Here is a 17,422-nt window from a genome sequence, read left to right as displayed (position 1 = left end):
CTGAATACCCAAGTAGAATCGATTCTGACTAGGGCATGTGTCTCCCCAGAACTGGGAGGGAAAGTGCTCTGTAAACAACCAGGTCCATATAGATGAACTGCCACGACTCAAAATTGCTGGGGTAGATATCTTCTGAGAACCAGTAAAGTAGGTATCAACTAAAATTCATTAAAGTTTTGAGACCTATATATACACTTCCAAGGCCACAGGCAGTAGAAAATCCCTAGTGCCTAATTCTCTGTCCCATTCTGACACAGTTAAAGCCCAGACACAGAAGGAGTAAGCTTTCAGGCTTCCAAATGTCTCCTAACAATAAGCTTTTTCTGAGAACAATTTTAATCATGCTTTGTTCCTCCCTCTGGGTAATTGTGCTAATTACCAATGTGACTTTCTTGATGAACAGCTCAGTTATACAGGTTTGGGATTTATATGCTGAAAGATTTGTAGCATCCTTGCTGGGCAATGAATTTTGAACTGAAATTGTAATTTAGCTTTAAAAATCTTTTATGGAAGTATTAGACAAGACCCTTTAACACAAACGCACTTCTAGTTCAGAAGAGATCACTGCTACCTCATCATTCTTTCAATAAATATGTGGGTCTTTTAAGGAATACTGAAAAGGATTTGATGTCAGGTTTATTCAGATTGCTTACATGAGGAAGACCACAAGATTTTATCATTCAAGTCACAAGACCCATTTGTCTACCTGCATGACTACTTTAGTAGATGTTGTGATTAGGAGCAGGAGAAAAATCTGTTAAGATTAACCTTAAAACAGACCTAAAAATTATTTGAGCCTTTTTGTGCAAGCTGAAATTTACTCATTTATTATAGCATAAAAATTTTACATTATCTCCCAAAGTTGTTTGGCAGGGGTCATATTTCAATGCTACAACATTTGGAAAATCAGCTCTTAAGATAAAACTCTTGAACAAGAGACAGTCTCCCATGCATTGTTCATGAAACAAGATAAAACCAAGCTTCTAGTCTTCAAACTTACATGACAGACTTTAAGCTGCTATCAGTTCATAGAATTACAAAGCTTCAGAGCTGGAAAGCACTTCTGTGTGATCGGCACGACCAGTAACCAAAAGAGAAGTCCACCCTACAATACAAGGTTGATCTAGCCATGGCTCGTGGAACTTGTGGGAGAGAGGAGAATCTATTACTTTGGAGACCCCTAATTATTAGCAAGCAGTCTCATGTTGGGCTTTTTGCAATTTCTACTTACTGCTCTTGGTCATGCGTGCTCAGGCCTGTCACCTCTCCTCAAAGTCACCGCGACGGTGGCACACTTGGTGTCCCGCCTCCAGCCCAGCCCCCACCGTCACCCACTCAGCTGCCAAAGAGATTTTCCTGGAAGTCTGACTGTGGCATCTCCTACTCAATAATTTACTCTGGGATAAAATACAAACTCTGCTTAGCATTTAAAGCCCTTCACAACCTGGCCCTAACTATCCTCATTGGACATTCCCCTTCCCCCTTCACTCTTCCATCTAGATAGCCAAATTGGCCTTCTTGCTGTTCCCATCTCTGCCTCAGAGAATCATCATCACAACAGCTAACATTTCTGTAGTGCTCACAAATATTTCATCTTTGCAACAATCCTGCAAGCTAGATGCTGTTATTATCCCCATTTTACAGCTGAGGAAACTGAGGCTAATAAAGGCAAAATGACTTGCCCAGGGTCACCCATCTAGTGAGTATCTGAGGCCAGATTTAAACTCAGGTCTTCCAGACTCCAAGCATAGCCCTCTTTGTACCGCGGCCACCCCCCCACCCCAAAATGCCTGCAAACACCTATTATTCTTCCTTCACGCTGTAGCTCAAACACCTCCTTCAGCATTTGACTTTTCCTGATCCCCCTTTTCACTGCCTGGCTCTTTAACCGTGTTCTCTGCATTTGTCCTCCTGTATCCTGTACCTGTCTTCTCCACCTGAATGGAAGCTCCCTGAGGAGAGACTGTTCTCTTGTTCAGTGCACACTCAGCACAGTACACAGCAAGCTTCTTTCTGTCTGTCAGTTCCCACATCTCTAATTCTTCAACTTATCTTCACGGAGTGTGAGGCCCTTCCCTATTAGTTATCATATCAATAGGACAAAGAACATGTCTCCACCAAATAAATTTTTAGCTCAGGCACAAAAATACCAAACACATTTCTATGTACATGTGTAATAGTGTCGCTCTGCTCTTTTTAAATTAATCTTCTTTTGTGGCATGATAAAATTCTATACTACCTTACTTATAAGCACAGTGCTGAGAATTAAGATGACCTAAAGAGAGAAAAATCAGCCCACTTTCATTAGATCAGGAAGGTTACCTTTGGTGCTGTCTACTAATTAGAAATACCCTTAATACCTACTGACTAACTGAAGAGGGGTAGAAGATGCTAATCTCTTTATCCTTCTTGAAGGTGAGGAAAGACAATCCTGCTAATCTCCAATCAGGAAACTATGTTTGAGACGTATTTAAGAATGCAGTCTTTCAGGGGCTTTAGTTTCCTCATCTGTAAAATAACAAGTCTGGATGAACTCCATATCTAAATTCATGATCCTAGATGCTATAACCAATTTTAATGGGCATTACCAAAAACAGTTATACCTCAATGATCCAGAATTCAGTTTATCTGGAAGCCCTATCAGGAACACTATAGAGTAAGCAAATGAAAAACAGCTTATCAGATAAAACTGAGGTCTAAATTCTTGTACTTACTAATTGGAGAGCTTCCTCACAGCCTACTTATTCTTAAATTATATGTAATTCTAAAAAAGCCTGGTTGCTAGGCAATAAATAATAACTAGTACTTTCCTTCCCCTGTGGGGTAAGTCAAGTATGATTATACCCATTCTTTAGATGAGAAAACAGAAGCTCTGAAGAGTATGTGATTCGCCTATGATCATGGTGGCTAAGGCAGAATTTGAACCCAGTTCTCCTCGATTGAAGTCTAGTGCTCCCATCCACTATCCTTCACAATTACTCCTGGAAAAGCACCAAACTTTGCGTCTCACTGCCTCTGTTTCAGTCAGGTCTGCGTCCCTCCTTTGTTCATGGCCTGCCCTTCTCCTCCCTACAAAGCTGAGGAGCTTCAAGGTCCAGCTCCAATACCGTCTAGTCCATGAACCGTCCCTTCCCTGACTGCTCCAAACCACAATGATCTCTCCCTTCTTCGAAGAGTACTTACTAACTATAACACTCTGTTTGGCATTTTAATACTGTACACGTTTTCTACCTGGGATCAGAAAGTTCCTGAAGAAAGAGGCTGTGTTTATTTTATTCTCTTCCACCCTCTTTAACCTACCATGAATCCAGGGAAATAAAAATGAGAAACTAAGAGAGTGATCATTACGCTGCCATATGAGCAAATAAGAGTTAACACACCAATATATCAAAGGGAGAGAAAAAAATCCAAAAGGTTGACACAAGTACCTGGGGGAAAAAACCAGTCGTCTGGGTCTGTTTAGCCCTGACTACATCACTGTGTAGGTGAGATTACTGGCTCCTATGCTCACCATTCTAGCTCATGGCCTCTTCACCTGGGGACCATGGATAGATTTCAGGCGGCCCGTGAACTTGGATGGAGAAAACTTTTTTACGTGTTTATTTCAAAATCATTGGTTTCCTTTGTAATCCCCTCTATTTTATGCCTTCTCATTATTGCTGAGATGGGGTTCAGAGGTTTCATCACACCGCCAAAAGGTTCTATGACACAAAAAAGTTGAGAACCTCTGGTTTAACTCCTAACTTCTAATTTGCTATTTCTAACCTGCCCTGGGGTTGGCTGAATTGTTAACCCATGAACCAGCCTGACAATTTTTGGTGGATGACTCTATTTTGATTCCATTCATTGAAGATTTTGAAAATGTCAAGGGTAATTTATGCTCAAGTCATGCTGCCAGATGTAAAGGTTATACTTAAAGTGAATGTAGCAAGTTCTGGTCTAAAATCTAAGCTTTCTTCTGTTGATTTCAGAGCACTATTATAAAATAGCAGATGTAACCATGTGTAGGCCCGATATATTCTAAATGACTTTTCTAAAAACATTTAGTATCACTCTCAAATATTACCTGTGTATTGAAATCCCACAGACAAAAATGAGTATCAATAGATTAAAACTTAGTTCTGGGAAGAGAAGATTATACAGTTTGGATAGAAATTTTTCTCAAATCTGTGATTCCTGTCCTCATTTTAATGACTCTATTGAATAGATTCTAACTTTTCCTCAGTGACTACCATGATGAATCTCAATTCTTAAACTATCAGAGTAATATTTGAGGACTCTCAGCGATCTGGTAGAGTTCACTCTCCCACATAATAACAAAATAACAGATTTTATTTTAGATGAGAAGTTTAGACAAACTCATGAGTGGCAGATCTATAAGGAGTTATGGGAAATCAGGATGTTTCAGGGAAACTTCCCAATCCTCTGAGCTTAACATTAAGAATGCAGATCCTGAGAATACAAACCTGGATGGACCATAAGGATTAGAAACCACAAGAACAATTCTTAGGATTTTGAAATAACTGCAGAATTAAGACCAATTATAATGATGTAAATGTACACTCCCACTGAGAGTTCCCTTTTCACTTTGACTTTTGAACCCTTTGTCATCATTAAGGGATCAATTAGCATGCGGGATGATAAAATATGCTGTATAAACGAAGCAAACACCACATATTGAAATCATCAAAGAAAAGATTCTACGAAGCTAAACAATGAGACAGATCAGTGTAGAACACATACACTGATACATGCAGGGCAAGGACCACCAAGCACAGTGCAGTGTTTAGAGAACACTGTAAACCTCAGGATCACTTCATTGGGAAAGGCAGGAGAGATGGAACTTTAAGCCTCAAAGATGGAAGGAAGGAGAGAAGAGAGGAAGAATTTATTAAGCTCCTATTATGTGTCTGGTATTTTGCCAAGAGCTTTATAAATATTACCTTGAATGATCCCCACAAAAACCCTGGGAGGTAGGTGCTGTTATGACCTTCATTTTACAATAGAGAAAACTGAGGCAGACAAGTTAAGTGACTTGCTCAGGGTCACACAGCTAACCATCTGAGACTCAATTTGAATTCAGACCTTTCTGACTCCAAGCCCAACACTCTATCCACTGCACCAACAAACTACAAAGACCTGACAGTTTTGGATTGTACAGACAAGAACCTGAAAAAGGATCTGAGGACAAAAGGGTTAAAGAACAGGCCAGTGTGAGATAAATAAAAGCTTAAAAAAAAAAAAGACAAATGCTGGCCTTAAAAGGAGAGAGGGTAATAGAAATTAATGTATATAAATGTAATGTATTAATGAAATTTCCTTCTTATGGGAAGAAAGAGAAAATGAACATGGAACATTAATTAGAAGGATTCTTAGTGGCCATCCACTCCAACCTTTCCCCAAGCATTATTTCTACAGCATCTGACAAGAATCTTAACACCATCTTTGATTCTTAGGCTGAGGAAGACTACATATTGATATCACCTCAAATAACAGGGAATTTGGCAGGAGGGGATCATTCATTCTGTCCCTAACCTTTCCATAACACCCAAATCTTAAAGATCATAACTTGCTCAAAAACTAGCTCAGCTTAATTTTGAAGTGAGAATTCACTGCAACGAGCATTTATTAAGTGTCTACAAAGGCCTGTGCTAAGCACTAACACAAAGAAAGGCAAAAAAGAGCTCCTACTTCAAGGTAAAGCCTAATGGGGAGACAATGTGCCAGTAACTATGAAAAAACAAGATATATACATATGGGGTAAAGTAGCATTAAGGGGAAATGAGGAAAGGCTTCTTAAAGAAGATGGGTTTTTACCAGGGACTTCAGGGAAGTTAGAAAAACTAGGAGATGGAAATGGAGGGAGAAAATTCCAGGTCTGGGCAGCTAGTGAATAGTCCTGGAAGGAGGCTGGTGTCCCTGGATGTTAAGAATATGTGGAAGTGAGTAAGGTTTAAGAAGACAGGAAAGGCAGGAAGCGGACATAAAAGAGCTTAAGCCAAAGAGGTTTTATTTTTTGGTCCTGGGGTTAAGAGAGAGCCACCAGAGCTGAGGCCTAGGGAGTTAGACTACACAGCCGAGAGGAGGAAGGACTGGAGAGGGAAGAGACGGGAGGCACCAGAGTGGTGGTAGTGCCAGAGGAGGGAAGGGGCTATATAAGAGATGCTGGGGCAGGTAGAACCAATGAGACATGGAAATCCACTGGATGTGGGGGAGGCAGTTAGAGACAGAGTGAAGAGTTGAGGATGATAACAGCCATACATACCTGGAATCAGTGCCCCAATGCATTGCATAAATTTTAGCCAAGTGCCCCCTCAGCGTTCTTCTGGTGCGCATTTGGATCCGACCCACTGGATCAATGTTGGCTGTGATCTACAAAAGAAAATGGTTCTGAATCACAACTGGGAGAAAAAAGAGGTCTATGAACTAAATCGCAACTTCAGTCTGGCTCGGGCCGTGCTTATTAACTGCTTAGACTGAATGGCTGCTACCCCGATTCTGGCAGAGTCACCAACTGTGCTCCAATCTGGCCTGCAATCCTCTCTCTCAATCATCACCTCTACGCTGGCTCAGCACCTGGCACACCTTCCAGGTCCCAGGTAGTCTGCCCGGGAGCTTCATCTCCTCCGACTCTCCTCCGTCTGGCCTTCAAAGCCCTTTATAGCATGCTACTTACTCAAAACTAGAATAAATATTCTAGGCTCTCTCCTCTATCTGTGCTCTTTGCTCACCTTTTGGCCATTGGCAATAAAATATCCAACTGGGTGCCAAGTCTTGTCAATTCTACCTTCCTAATTTTTCTTGCTTCCATCCCACTGTCCCTACTTAATAACGTACTAGTTTGGTCCTGACATTCTGCAATAGCCTCCAAATTGTTCTCCCTTGCTTCGAATCTTTCCCTTCTCCAATTAATTGTTCACATTGCTCACTAAATCATCTTATTAAGGCACAGGTCTGACCTTGCCAATCCTCTACGGAAAAAATAAAACAAAACAATAAAAACAAAAAACCACCCAGTAGTTCCCTTCTACCCCTAGGGTAAAATACACATTTCTCAGCTTGGAGGACATTCTCCACAATCCAGCACTAACCTATCTTTCCATTTTTATTTCAAATTATTCTTCCATGCATACTACATTCCAGCCAGACTGGACTACTAGCTATTTCCAGAACCAATATTCAATCTTCTGCCTATGTGTATTGTACAAACTGTGCTCCTCCATCCTGGGACTATACTCTTTCCTCATCTGTTTCTCAGAATGGAAAGTGTGGCCACCCACCTCTTCAAAGCCTACTGACATCTGGTCCAATTGCTAATGCTCTTTCCCCCTACGATTACCTACCATTCACTCATCTACCTTAATGCTGTCCCATTGGTATATAAATGCTTCTCCACTAGACGGTAAACTCCTCCAGGGCAGGCACTGTTTTATGTTAGTCTCTACACCCAGTGCGCATAGCAGAGCAGGTACCCCATAAATGCTTGTGGGCTCAGGGTAGGGAGTTTGTAGTTCATGTCTCTGTATTTCCAGAACTTCGCACAAGGTCCTGGCACACAGTAGGTCCATCAGTTGGAATGATTTGGCCTGTGTTTGCCCTCTCTAATCCTCCTGCTTTGTCAAAACAAAGCTCAATCCCTGACTTTTCCATTAGACTTCGGAATTCCAGTCGTAGCATCTTATCACCTATAGTCCAGGCCTGGGGCACCTGTGGCCTTGAGGCCTTGTTTGGCCCTCTGACTGAATCCAAATTTCACAGAACATATCCCCTTCACAAAAGGATTTGTTCTGTACATTTGTACTCAGTCAAAATGCTGTGCCCGATACAGTCTGTCAATGGGTCCACAGGGTTAGTCTTTCCTCTCCACCAGAATGCAAGCTTCTAGAACGCAAGCACCCCCCACCACTTGTACTTGTTCTCATACAAGGGGTACACGCTGGGTCTCTATCAGTCCTAGCTTAGCAATCTTTTTACAAGTTTACTACCAACTAGAAAAAAAAAGAGTGTACAGTTGATAATTTTCATTAGTCTCTATAATGTGGGTCTGTTATCTTTTCCTACTGTTCAACTTCATTTAAAGGAATTCCCCAAAAGCAGTAAGACAATTTAAGATCCATCAGCCACACTCTAGGGAATAATGAATATATTTTCCCCTTCATATTTTGGATGATTTCTTTGGGCCTTAGACAGAAAACTCAGTTTTGAAAAGATCTACTAAGACTGCCATAACTTTTCATAACTATTTCTATGACAGGGGATTATTTTTTATAAATTATTTTTATATAAATGAAAATCTGTTAAACTGTTTTAACTTATACTCTACAGTAAAACTTTGTAAATTTGCATTAACTGGCAGGAAGGTTAGGCTGAGATAGAAAATATTTAATTTTGAAGTTTTATTATAGATAGATATGTCTACACCTCCACAACAGACCCCTCTTTGTAATAAAAACATTTCAACAAAGCCAAACACCACAGCAACAACATCAGAAAACAATACAGAATTTTGTCAGGAAAGTCTGATCTTACTGCTTTCAAGTATACAAAAGTAACTTTAACTGAGCTTCTCAGCAGAATCTTTAATAGGCTTGCATTTAACAACTAGCTAGGAATAATTTACAATTAGTTTGTTAATTATGCACACATATAAATGGCATTTCTAAAACATGTAGAATTTTGTTCTTGAAGCAGTTTAAACATAGTCTCAAAAGTTGCACTGCTTGACACATAAGACACTGAATGCTTCAATCAACAGGCTTTTGCACAGAAGCTGTGCTAGAGACTAGGGATACAAATACAAAATGCTTGTTCAATATTCTGCTTAAAATTCTGCTCACATGTTACGTTTGTATCCAAATATCTTTTCCAGGATTAATATAATGGTAAATTTCAGTTCTGAAATGAATTAGCATAAGCACAAAGTTTATAAGATTTTAATTTTGTAGTTAGAAGACCACCTTTATAAATTCCAAGTTTTAAATGAGAAAATGATGAACATTTCAACCACTATTTAACTCTGACTAGTCCACAGATTATCAGATAGCCAAAGCACAAGCATTATTACGTTTCCAGTAATGTATGAAATAATTCAGTCTGTCAGTCTAAAGTGCACTGATTTCAGTACAATTTATAATTCTGCTTTTACAGATAACATTTAATAGCTTGCTGTCTCCATGTAACACAATTATTCAACAAAAATGTTTGAGTAACAAATTCTGCTTTTTCTCTGCACTGTCAAAAGAGCACAGCTTAGTGATGAAGGAACATATAAAGTAATATTCCAGATTTAAAAAAAAATAAAGAATATCACATGTTGAGGTAAATATGGAGCCTATTTACTGAGGAAGATGTATAAATCTTAGAATTATAAGGGGTACATTTCTAAATTGCCAATGATTTTTAAAGTAGATGCCATCTTTCACTTAACATGAACAAGGCAGGCCTCTTTGAAATACCACCTCAAGGACATGGGGAATGGCCTGAACATCATGTTAAAACAAAAACGTTGTGTTTTCTCTCATAATCCCCTCTTTGAAAACTAACCTCTCACTCAATTAGCAGATTCTCATACAAAAAAGGAATCAGATGACATCCTGGAAAATATATTTTTGGATAAACCTAATAATAATAGGTTCAAAACATCACCAGTGCTATCTGAAAGACACATATCCACCTCTAAGCACAAAAGCAGTTGGCTCCAAAAGTTCTCTGTGTTACAGCACAACCTATAAGCCATGGGAATTAATCTTAAACAAATTCTTACCTGAGACAAAGTTGCATCTGCACATGCTTTTCTAGCATCCTGCAAGGGGGAAAAGGTGAGAAAAGTGAATGAACAAGTTTAATGGAAATCCCAGGTCCTCAAGCAAACTTCAGAAAGGGCCCCTTAGTCTTCATTCCAACAAAAGCTGGTCTCTGGCAGAGGCCCCAACTCTAAGCTCCTGTGATGCCCAGACTGCTTATGCTACCAACCACGCCTGGCAGATGACATGTTCTACAGGGCACTTGTACCTTTTTAAAGGCACTTTCACATCTACCAACCAGACTCCCAAGACCATACCGTGAGGTTTGTAGGGTCAGCCTATCTCACAGGTGAGCAAACTGAGCAACAGGGAGACCCACACACCTAGGCAACGGCAGAGCATCTCAGCTTGAAGATTTTTTACTGAACTATAGTCTCTAAAAGGAGAATAGATTTAATTCACTACTGCTGTTAACTACATTGCTACCTATAACCCTGGCTCTGCGGCAGCGAGGTCTTCTTCCCTGTGGGTGGGTGGGCGGCTCCCCCTGCAGACCTTGGCCCCGCCAAGCTGGGGCAGCAGGCGCCTCTTGGAGCGGGGTTGGATTGGTTCTCAGGTGACAAGCAGCGTGTTCATCCCTGAGCTCTGTAGGAGAAGCCTTTCTGGCTTGGGAGGAGCAGCCAGCACCTGTGCTCTCCACCCAGCTACACACTCTAGTGCTCATGCCCTAGGAACCCTCGACCCCAGGGTTTGGGTCCCAGTCCGTGAGCCAGTCAGCTCCTCATTTCCTGCCTGGCTTGCACACCGTTGGGCTTACCTACACTGTCCTTCATCTCCCACCCCTCTCAGCTTTCTTCCCCCATTAAACTGTAAGCCCCCAGAGGGAAGGTACTGCCTTTCTTTTTCACATCTGTCAGTGCTTGGCACATAGCAGGCACTTAATGACTGCTCACTGACCAGAACTCAAAGTCACCTCCATAACAAAATAAGGCACCAAAGTAGGAATTAAGACACAAGTTTTCTGCAATAATTTTATTGGCAGTGAGGCGGTCCCTTTAAATAATTCTGTTTGATAATTGCTCCAAATATGCTCTAGCTGACATTTTGTACCTTTTAAAACTGAGCTGAGCTCTGAAAGGAACCCAGTATTTTGATAAAATAAGAAATGGAGAATAGGAGAGTTTATTTAATATGTGAAGTATCTACAAACTAAAAGGACTATAAGGGAGATACTGGAGACAAACTGTGATGATTCTACGCAGGGCAATTCCATTATTAAAAAAATTAAAAACAACCAATTTATATATACAAAATGAGACTGCTTCAAATACTTTCATTTCAAACAATAAATCTAAGCTAATATTTTACTGACTTTTTGAAGGCTCTACAGTACACAATTCTCAGAACAGATACCACAAACCTAAAAATGCAGGAAGTAGTAATTTTACTGGAGCCAGGCTTTGATAATTGTTTAAAAGAATTTAAAATTAATGAAGCCTGGAAGAAATAATATCCATTTTTTAAGCTATTTACACAAGCTACTACTGTACTTCCATAACTGGATAACACGCAGATATATAGAAAGGAGTATTCCTGCATACGGAATATACTTGCAAAGAAAGATCTAGTCACTAGGCATTTTATTCACAGACCTGGATTCTAAGTTATGTTTGAAGCACTACTGATTATACTGGTTTAGAATTTAAATTACAGCAGAATGAAAACATTTAGACCATTAAGCTGCAGGTTCACCACTTCTTTATTCTTCTTGGCTGCTCCCCGTCAAAACTGCCAGGCTGACCCTTTTGAGCCATCATTTAAATATGGCCGCTGGGTGCTACTCACCTCTGCTGAGGACAGAAATGAACCTGAAGAGTTCACAGCAGGTCATCTCTTATTTCTGCAGGCACTCAGATCACACTGTCTCAATACACAACTATACTTTTTCAAGTTTCCATAATCTACCAGCTTCCCTTTATTCACAGGAACTGAAGCTACAACATTTTAAATTTATTTTACACTGAGATTAGTATGTTATGGTGGAAAGAAACAAGATGAGAGTAAATGAGTCAAAACATCTGATAGTCCTGGCTTTGCTACTAACTCATAAAACTGGGCAAATAACCTCTAAAGGTCTCAGCTGGATCTTCTGGATAATAAAGGCGCTGAATGATGGGGATTTCTAGGGCCCTTTTTGCTTTTAGAGAGGGAGATACCATTTAAAGTTCTAAAGATATCATTTAAAGTTCTAAACGGTTCTCATGAACTCTTCTGACTTAATTCACGAAAAAGTCTGATGTCTATTTGAAGTCTAACTTTGTCTTCTGGGGAATCTAAGGACTATTTTTATGGTCTGGAAGAAAGAATTAATCTCATGTGTACTTGTCATATTGGCAATTTTTATCTGATTTAGATGTCACACGCACACGAACTGCAACTTCTCCCATTATCTCCCGCTAGTCCCCTAGTTAAAAATGGGAAGAAATGCAAAATTTCCAGCTGCAACGGACATGTGTCTTTTAAGAAATTTCATTTTAAAATCTAATTTTGTATTCTCGTTGGTTGATGTAAACATAATATGAAAAGGACACAGGCAAAGCCAAACCATATTCTATCACTACCAGGTAAGGCTCGACTTTACGATTTAACACAACACTTATTGGCAAACTTGACATTACAGCCAATCATTACAGGTAAATGTTTAAGACGGCCTTAAACACCCTCCAAATTCTGATTTCTATGTTTTCAGTCCTAAGTTTTGAGATAACTCCCTGTCAATTTTACCATAAAGAGGTGGGTGGCTAGCAGCTGAATACTTATGACAAGAAGGGGGAAAAAAAACCCTCGCACAAAGCTAATTAAATTAGTATGAAGTAGTACCATTACAGGTCTGGATAAGTTCTAGCATGCCAAAATATACTGGATGGTACTTTACACAGAACTGAAATGTAGCTTAATTTGTCAGGTCAAGGAAAATTTTAGAAAGACAGGGTTTTAAAAACCACATTTTTGTCAATGGCTGAATGGATTTGTGTACCTAGAAATAAATGAATTCTTTGACCATTTGAAAAACAGACTTTAAACCAAAGACATAACGGTATACACTCTGGATATTAATCAGCATGTATAATAACAAAATTATGACTTTGAAAAACAAATATTGAACCAGGAGCGTACATGAGCAGAGGCCTCTAACCTACAGGTCAGAGCATATAAATGCATCCATTTTGTTTTCCTTACTTTACTGAGCTCTATTCTGATGTAGTTTTATTTTGAGGTTTTAATACTCTCATTATCAGAAGCAAAGGAATTTTTAAAAGTCTCATTTTATACAATGATCAAGGTGGTCAAATGACTAGCTTTCCTCCCTAGTCCTCTAGTCTACCCTTCACAGCCTGCACGTGCCCCCTTGTAGTTTCTTTGTGTTGGGCCGTAACGGTATAAGCACATCAGATCAATAAAAAGGTCACGGAAGAGAACCAACTTAGAGCGTGAAGGAAGCCTATCAAAGTCATCTGGTCTGAGCACAGAGCGAACTGACTTGCCCCCATAAGAGAAAGTCTGGTTTGGTGACTCATAACGCAGAAAGGAGCAGAGTGGGACTGGAAGCCAGTTCTTTTAACCCCAAATCTCGCATGCTTTCCATCATACCATGAATCATTCCTCCTGACTCTGAGACTCATTTTGATAATGTAGGGTATATTACAAACATATCAGTGTGAAGTGATGCTCAGTTGATCTACATGAGCCAAACATGGTTCAGATAACTTTGCTATTTCTTCCTTTTCCTATTGCCTACCATACCATTAAGATAATAGCATCTACTTGTAAGTATCCCTACAAACACAGGGATGGGAGTGAAAAGTGAAGGAAGCCCAAAGTTACATTTCAGGCCTACTGAATTCTTTTAACGCAACATTTTTTACGTCAGAGGCGCATGCCATGTGAATACAACTACTCTAAAATGGGGGCAATTTGCATTAGGGTACTAAAGAAAAACTACTGCTTGGGCTAAATTTGAGTTTATTTTAAAAGATAATATAGTGTCTGTGTATCTCTCACTTTATACAACAGACAGATACTTGAAAAGAGATGTGAAAATCAATTTATCTGATCTTCAATTGGAAATAACTCTTAATTCTAGAGCTTTAATATTCTTAATCTCTGGAAACCTCTTTAAGCAGGAAATTCCTATATGTGGAAATTTTTTAATAGAGCCCCTCTGATTTATCTGTTGTTTAGATTTGAAAATCTGCACATCAGGTGTTTTTGAAGCAGCACTGTTTGTAAAACCAGATTTTAAAATGCTGTATTCAACTTTGCAAAGCATTTCCATCTATATTTTATTCCTTCTATCATCACGTAATCCTTCAGACAGGTAGATCCAGTTGGTAGTGCGTTGTTGTTCAGCTGTGTCTAACTCTTCGTGACCTCATTTGGGGCTTTCTTGGCAAAGATACGGGAGCGGTTTTATCATTTCCTTCTCCAGTTCACTTTACAGATAACGAAACTGAGGCAAACAGGGTAAAGGGGCTCACTCGTGGTCACAGCCAGCTAGTAAGTCTATGGGCCCTGCATTATCCACTGGAATCAGAAAGATCAGAGTTCAAATCTGAGCTCAGACACTTACTAATAACTGTGTGAGCCTTGGCAAATCACTTAACTCCGGCCTAAAAATGGAGAAGGAAATGGCAAACCACTCCAATACCTTTGCAAAGAAAACTCAATGGACAGTTGGTCCACGTGGTCACAAAGAGTCAGACATGACTAATCAATAACTGGGGGAGAATAGGTGGCACAGTGGATAGAATGAACTAATTTTCCTAAGTTTCAAATCCTGCTTCAGACACTTCCTAGCTGTGTGGCCCTAGGCAAGTCACCTGACCTGTTTGCCTCAGTTCCTCATCTGTAAAATTAGCTGTGGAAGGAAATGGCAAATCACTCCAGTATCTTTGCCAAGAAAATCCAAAATGGGGTCCACAAAGAAATGGCTGGTAGTAATATAGAATAAAAAAGCTGAGGTTAAAACTGAACAACACAAGGAAGTACTTTTAAATATTAAAGAAATAAGATCTATGTTTACTTAGGACATTCAAGAGAAGAGAGACTCTCTAACCTCTTAGGCAATTATCAGAGGCCAGTACCCAACCTGCCTTTCTTTTTCTATGCAAACAATCACAAAAGTTTCCCAGAAAGGATAAAAACAGCACCAATATCTGAATGATGAACAAGTCTGAAGAGACACTCAGTTACGTACTCTAATTTGGTTTTTCAGTTGTTCGGCCTCCTGCCGTAACTGGTCAAGCTCACTCATTTTCTGATCTTAAAGATTTGCTTTGCCGACACCTCCAAAACTCACAGATCTGAAAAAGAAACATGGACACAAAGGATTAATGAATATGAACACTGAATGGCTTGACAAAGGACAAGCAAATGTTCTGACAAGGCTAAGCACAATTCAACACTGTCGTTGTTTTGTCTTCATAACCAGCCCATGTACGTATGTGTAAATACATGCTATGCCATTGCTCAGGAACATGTTATAAAACAGTAACTCAGTTAATATTCCTACAGATTCAAAAATGACAATAGGCTTTCTTTTCGAACTTATTTTTATTTTATTTAAGAACATTTTCTGGATTTGTATTGCTGAATGGCTTCAAAATATTCTTGATTACATTGGTATGAATACTTGTTTTTAATCTCACACCCTTTATCAGACTATTCATAGGTTGCTGTGGCCAAAAATAAAATAAAATAAAACTTTAAAAAACTGCCTTGTGGTCAACCTTATGGTAATGAGTTTCTCTGCAAGCAGCTAAACCAGTGTTCAGATGACATCTTGTTGCTAAGCTCAGACATGAAGCCTCCCTAGCTTGGAAGAATTTGTCAGAGCTTATAATCCCTGAGAACAATTACTGAAAACTGGGAGATGGCGAGACATCAGAGGAGCACTTTAGAAGAGGGCAATGGATTAAACAGATAAACAAAACCAATGAACTCAAGAAAAGAATTTACATGGAATGATGTGGAAGTAACTGAATTCTGTTATATGTGCATTTAAATAAAACCAAAAGTAGCAGATGAAATATTTAGGACAATGTTCATTAGATAACATACAAACACATATATAGGTATTTATTATAGAGTCACATACTTATACATCTATTACTTGTCTCCCCACTGGAACACCAGCTCCATGTGAATAGCATAACTTTCTCATATTGCTGACTTATATCCTAATACTATACCTGGCACACAGTAGGCTCTGACTGATAACGCCTTTTGATGTGTTGAAATCTTATACAGTGGGTGGGAATAAAAACTGAGAGTCATCATGGGAAATTTGGTGGAGTATCATTACTTATTTGGAAAACTCAACTTTTAGACAGCACTCAGTTTTGGAATCAAGAAGGATGCCCCCCCCCCAAAAAAAAAAGAGAAAGAGAGAGAGAGAGAGAGACCTCCCAGCAGCCAAAACAGATGTGGGATTGGTCTTGAAGACCTTTCAGCTCCAATCACACAATCCTATGTCAAGTCCAAGAACTGAAGCTTTTGCCCTTTTCATGCAGGTGAACCTCTACTTAAATTCTTATTAATTCAACCTTCATTGCCTGGCATACAATAGGTTCTTAAGTAAAACCAAACCAACCCTCCTTATTCTAATTCTAGCACCTGAAGTCCTCTACAATCTGGCTCCTCTTATGTTTCCAGCCCTGTTCCCATTCATATGGTATGTTGCAGCCTCAATCTCACTGACATTTCCAGGGTAGAACCCAGAATGCTGGACCCAGCTTTGAATCCTGGTACTGCAGCTTACTGTCTGACTTTGATAACCTCTACAAATCTTGGTTCTCTTATCTGTAAAATGAAAGGGCTGGATGCAATGACTTCTAATCTGAGGTCCTTTTCAATTCAAAGCCTATGATTGCATGAGATGTAACTGTTGAAACCCCTTCTGTTCTTCAGTCCAGACATCGCTAACTTCATGAAGCCTTCCTCTTCTCCCCATCCCCACTCATGTCTCTTTTTGACTTCTATGTACTATCATGTTCCGCCTTATCATATAGATGTTCTTTTTCTCCTTCTAGTTTATAAGCTCCTCGAGAGCAAGACCTGTTTTATCATATTCTCAGGGTCTAGGATTTTTAGATATGAAAATTTTAAAGTTCTTTTTTGAGGGCAGGACTGTGGCAAAGGGATGAGGACAATTACAGTGTCCAGGGCTTTTAAAGCCAGGTAAAGAAGTCTGACTGGATGCATTCCTTTTTCTCTATCCAAATTTCCCCTTACCATGTCCAGTTCTTCAAGAAGATTCAAATGACTTTTAATATTTCTTCCATGGAGAAGAATTCTTAAAAAAAGGGAGGATGCAACATTATCTTCTCAGTTTAGTCAAAGATACAAGTGAAACGATGCAGTAAGTTACCAGGGAACAATGAGGTCTTAAGTCACACAACCTCAACATTTTGCTGCTAGCAATCAGAGCGCTTTATACCGTACAAAATGACCTGTTTCTGAGGCTTCATTCATCTTGAACTCAGGAGCCTGTAACGCCTTCCACTACCCCCTCCTCCATGGAGCTATCCCCGTCCTTGGTTTTAAGGGCACCATGCTCTCTCAGTTCTTTCCTAACTTTTCTAACAACTCTGGTGGTTCCTCTTCCTGACTTCTTAATA

General features: G+C 39.6%; 1 protein-coding gene across 1 annotated transcript in view; it reads right to left on the bottom strand.

Annotated features, from left to right (window-relative positions):
• GNB1 (G protein subunit beta 1) overlaps positions 1–17,422 on the bottom strand; it is a 52,434-nt gene that overhangs the window by 15,729 nt on the left and 19,283 nt on the right. Inside the window, exons 2-4 of the mRNA XM_020975977.2 lie at positions 15,001–15,106; positions 9,764–9,802; positions 6,266–6,372 (exon numbers count right to left, since the gene is read on the bottom strand). Of these exons, the coding sequence (XP_020831636.1) occupies positions 6,266–6,372; positions 9,764–9,802; positions 15,001–15,057 (203 nt within the window). The 5' untranslated portion in view covers positions 15,058–15,106. The remainder of the gene's footprint in view (positions 1–6,265; positions 6,373–9,763; positions 9,803–15,000; positions 15,107–17,422) is intronic.

This window comes from Phascolarctos cinereus, unplaced genomic scaffold (assembly GCF_003287225.1).
Source record: "Phascolarctos cinereus isolate Bilbo 61053 unplaced genomic scaffold, phaCin_HiC Scaffold_726;HRSCAF=1367, whole genome shotgun sequence".
Classification (NCBI taxonomy): Eukaryota; Metazoa; Chordata; class Mammalia; order Diprotodontia; family Phascolarctidae; genus Phascolarctos; species Phascolarctos cinereus.
The sequence above is the reverse complement of the archived record's forward strand: the minus strand, read 5'-3'. Positions and strand labels throughout refer to the sequence as shown.